We start from the raw sequence: 4063 nt of genomic DNA, 5'->3' as shown, positions 1-4063 counted from the left end.
CTGGTCAGTCCAGGAGGCTTCCAGGTAGGGCTGTGGTCAGAACAGAGAAACCAAAACCTAAACTTGACATCGAGGACTTGGGGTGTGACATTGGGGCAGAGAAGTTCCTGCTTCTGTGCCACTCACATGGGTGGCATGAATGGCCTGAGCTCAGGAAGAGGTGGGGCCCAGCATCACATACTCAGCAGCTTCCAGTTAGGTGCTTTGATGGTATATAAGGTTCCTGGGTCCCTGAAGAGCATCATAGGAGGACGACACCGGCAGTGAGCAGGCAAGGAGCAGAGGACGCAGAGCCAAAGACAGTGAAGGGACTGAGACATGGAGGCCAGTGCAGCGCCCATGGCCAGGTACCACCCATCCCCCCAGCACTCCTGCTCCAGAGCACCCTCCTCCGGGTTCGCTGATGGGGGCTCGCTTCCTCCCCTCAGGGGCTCCTCCAGACCTCCGGGGCCTCCTCGTCTTCTCTGCCTCTCTCCTGCTGGCCCGCCTTGGGTCCAGCTGTGACCCCTCAGCGGATGCCCAGTCTGCTTGTCCAGCCCGCATCCCCCAGGCTCCTGGGGACTCCACCTTGCTGGTCCCCATTCCTCCTCTTCCTCCAATCCCCTCTGAAATCTATCATTTCTGGTTTGGCATCACCTCTGAACCGTGGGCTAGGAGGTCACTTTCCCCTTTAGGATTTGGATTTTGTCAAGCACACACATTATTTCCACAGGTAGATAAACGTCCCATGATCCTGTGAGGAGCATAGTCTCTGGCATTCTCTTTCCCCCATGGTACCACTCTGGACTGTGTTTGGCCCCTATGCACCTTGTGGCTCAATTTAACCCGAAGCCAGGAGGAAAAAGCCCCCGTGGGTCCACTTGCAGCAGGGGGGTGGGTCAGCGGGGAGCGAGCTGGGAGGGTGAGGCCAGGAGAGGTGACCCGGCTACTCCAGGCAGAGGGAGAGGACCACATCAGGCGCAGAGCCCCCTGCACTGACCCTGGTGGAGACCCTGACTGAAGGATGGGGTGACATGTCAGGTGCCCCCAGAAGGTGTCAGAGAGGGAGGCCCGGTGGCTACAGCAATGTGCGTGGAAGCCGGTCATCTCTTGGTCTGGCTGTGATGTGGGCACAGGGGAGGGAGCTCAGGGTGGAGGGTGAAGGCGTGTGGGGCGGAGGGAAGAGAACTGAGTGGTCCCTGGGGGAGCCCCACATCTTTAGGTTTCTCTCACCTTTGTCCCAGGCGCCTCATGGACGAAGACACCTTCACTGAGAACTTCAACAATGTGAACTGGCCACGCAAGACCTACCTGTGCTATGAGGTGGAGCTCCCGGATGGTAATTCCAGGGTCCCGCCAGGCTGGGACAAGGGCTTCCTGCGCAACAAGGTGACTGACACAGCCCCACTATAGCTGGCAGGACCTCCCAGTCCCGGGACCCTCAGGGGAGAAGCTTTTTGGCTCACAGGGCGTCCCACAGAGCTCCCCCCACTTCGTCCCCACAGCTGCTGCGGCTCCACCTAGGGTCAGGTGGGGTCCGTTTCTGCTGGGATTTGTGCCTTTGAGCCACACGTCAGGAACTAGTCACAGTGTCCCAGGGTGGCACCACCAGCCCAGTGTCACCCCAGGCTCCAGCAACCCCTCCAGCTGTGCCTGTGAGGATCGGTCTAGACAGAGGGAAAGCAGTCTGGACAAGGGTCCTGGGGCAGCCTCTGGTCTGAGAGTGCACGTTCTGTTGGCTCCCAGTGCTGCCTCTGGTCACTTCCGGGGCGCCAGACCGGACCCCAGCCCATTACTTAGGAGATCCGGGCAAGGGTGCTGCTCACCCCACTGCATGGCCGGCTGCTCTGAGCCCATGGACACCCCGCTGGCCCTGTGCACCCATCACATTCCCGCACAAGGTCTCTGCACGAACACCGCTGGCCTGACTTCTTCTCGCTTTCTGGTTGAGAATCTGTCACTCTGCAGTTTGGGCAAATCACCATCCTGTGAGCACACAACGACATTTATCCCGTGACCCAGGCACCTCTCCCCTTGGCGCCCTTTGCCCCGCTCCTCCCTGCACAGCGAGGACCTCACACACTTGGGCTCAGCACAGGGCAAAGCCCAGAGCAGAAGCTTGTAGAAGTTTTGGTGCACAGGTGGGGGCAGGGGAGGGGAGTAGATGGAGAGCGGGTGGATCCCTCCATGGAGGAAGCACCCACGTCTGTGGCATCAAGTCCATGAGCCTGGCGGCACCCAGCCTTCTTGTTGACTCCGCCGGCTCTTCATTTCCTCCCTGTGGGGCCAGACCAGGTGAGGCTACTGAAGACACTTACCTCTGCACCCAGCTCCAGGAGCTCCACAAACTCAGTCATCAAGATGCCTCGGATTTCCTTTTTTCTTTTGCTGAGGAAGATTGGCCCTCAGCTAACACCTGTGCCAGTCTTCCTCTACCTTGTTTTTAGGACACCACCACAGCATGGCCACCGACGGGTGGTGTAGGTCCGCACCCATGACCCAAACCTGGGCCGCTGAAGTTGAGCATGCCAAGCTTTACCACTTAGCCACGGGGCTGGCCCTATTTTAATGCAACAGTTTAAAAATAGAAATTAACACACATTCCGTGATGAAGGATTGCAAAGAATGTAAATGAAGACTGATCAGAGCCACCCCTGAGGGCCCAGCAGTTACAGTTCAGCGAGCTCTGCTTCGGCGACCCAGGATGGTTTCCCGGTTGAGGAACCACAGCACCCGTCCATCAGCAGCCGTGCTGTGGTGGTTCACGAAGAACTAGAAGGACTTACAACTAGGAAATACAGCTGTGCTCTGGGGCTTTGGGGAGGAGAAATAAAAGGCTGGTCAGTGTCAGTGCTGTGCGGATCCACAGAGAGCTGAGCTGAAATGAAGGCAGCACTAGCGAGCCAGCCCTGTGTAAAGTGGGGATGTGTGTTCACCACGGAGTGTTGCATTGCGTCTGATCATGTAAACACTGCATGGAAATCTGATTCATCTTGACGCTGAGGTGGGCCCCCCGCCCCTCTAATTTAGTGCTGGAGGCCAGTGCCTCCCCTGCTCCACCTGTCCTGCCCTCTCACTGTGCACAGCAAGTGACAGAACACTTTTCTTCCTCTTCTCCGCTCAGCCTGTTCATGTGGCCGGGCCACCCCGCGACGCAGAGATGCGCTTCCTGGACCTGATCTCTTCTTGGAACCTGGACCAGAAGCTGCGCTACAGGGTCACCTGTTTCATCTCCTGGAGCCCCTGTGCTGTGTGTGCTCAGAGATTGGCTGAGTTCCTGCGGGAGAACAGCCACCTGAGCCTGCGCATCTTCGCTTCCCGCATGTACACCAAGAGAAAATATGGAGACTACGAGGAGGGACTGCGCACCCTGCAGGCGGCTGGGGCCCAAATCGCCATCATGGCCTCAGAAGGTCAGCACTCCTGTCTTGGGGATGGGGCCAGGGGCAGAGCGAAGCCTTTAGGAAGTTACTAGCAAGGGACGTGCAGGATGCAAATCCCTGGGGGAGGAGCCCTTGTCTGTGGCTTGCAGGGGTGATGCTAGACTCTGGAAAGAACTGTGGGCCTAGTGGAAGGGAGAGTTCAGGGAGGCGAGGTGGTCCTGGGGAGGGAAGGGAGGTTGGGTGGAGGTGCAAGAAGGACGTGGGGGCTTCCAGAAAGGAGGAGAATTGGGCTGGCTCAGCTTCCAGTTGGAAGAAAGAGTTTGAGGGCTAAGTCCCCGGGGAGAACAGAGAAAAGAGGGCAGTGAAATTGATGGGGAATTCTGTCCCTAAGAGTCAGCCAGACTCTGGTCCTCCCCCCTCCCAGGTGGGTCTCAGCCTCATGTCCCCTGTCCCTTCAGAGTTTGAGCACTGCTGGAAGACCTTTGTAGACCACCAGGGAAGACCCTTCCAGCCCTGGGATGAGCTGGATGCCAAGAGCCGCTACCTGTCCGAGCAGCTGCAGCACATTCTCCAGCTGATGGCTCCTCCCTCCCTGCCTCCCCTCTACTTTCCTCCCTCCCATCCTGTCCCTGGCCCTTCCTTTCGCTCTCTCACAGGCTCCTCTGGGTGAGCTAGTCCCTCCTGGGTGGCCAGCTCCATGC

At 58.4% G+C, this 4063-nt stretch overlaps 1 protein-coding gene across 1 annotated transcript; it reads left to right on the top strand.

Annotated features, from left to right (window-relative positions):
* The first annotated feature begins 167 nt into the window (after positions 1 to 167).
* On the top strand, positions 168 to 4057 carry LOC124232060 (DNA dC->dU-editing enzyme APOBEC-3G-like). Its single transcript, XM_046649036.1, has 4 exons — positions 168 to 347; positions 1224 to 1368; positions 3104 to 3392; positions 3821 to 4057. Exons 1-4 carry the CDS (start codon positions 319 to 321, stop codon positions 4030 to 4032), a joined length of 675 nt encoding a protein of 224 aa, XP_046504992.1. The 5' UTR covers positions 168 to 318; the 3' UTR covers positions 4033 to 4057.
* The last annotated feature ends 6 nt before the right edge of the window (positions 4058 to 4063 follow it).

This window comes from Equus quagga, unplaced genomic scaffold (genome assembly GCF_021613505.1).
Source record: "Equus quagga isolate Etosha38 unplaced genomic scaffold, UCLA_HA_Equagga_1.0 HiC_scaffold_1990_RagTag, whole genome shotgun sequence".
NCBI classification, from domain to species: domain Eukaryota; kingdom Metazoa; phylum Chordata; class Mammalia; order Perissodactyla; family Equidae; genus Equus; species Equus quagga.
Note: the sequence above shows the minus strand (reverse complement) of the source record. Positions and strands in the feature narration are given on the sequence as shown.

Bases quoted from the DNA above. Each gene is read 5' to 3' on its own strand.
- LOC124232060 (XM_046649036.1), top strand. From the start codon at position 319: ATGGAGGCCAGTGCAGCGCCCATGGCCAG. The intron at 348-1,223 runs GTACCACCCATC...CCTTTGTCCCAG, and splicing joins AGTGCAGCGCCCATGGCCAG to GCGCCTCATGGACGAAGACA. The intron at 1,369-3,103 runs GTGACTGACACA...TTCTCCGCTCAG, and splicing joins AGGGCTTCCTGCGCAACAAG to CCTGTTCATGTGGCCGGGCC.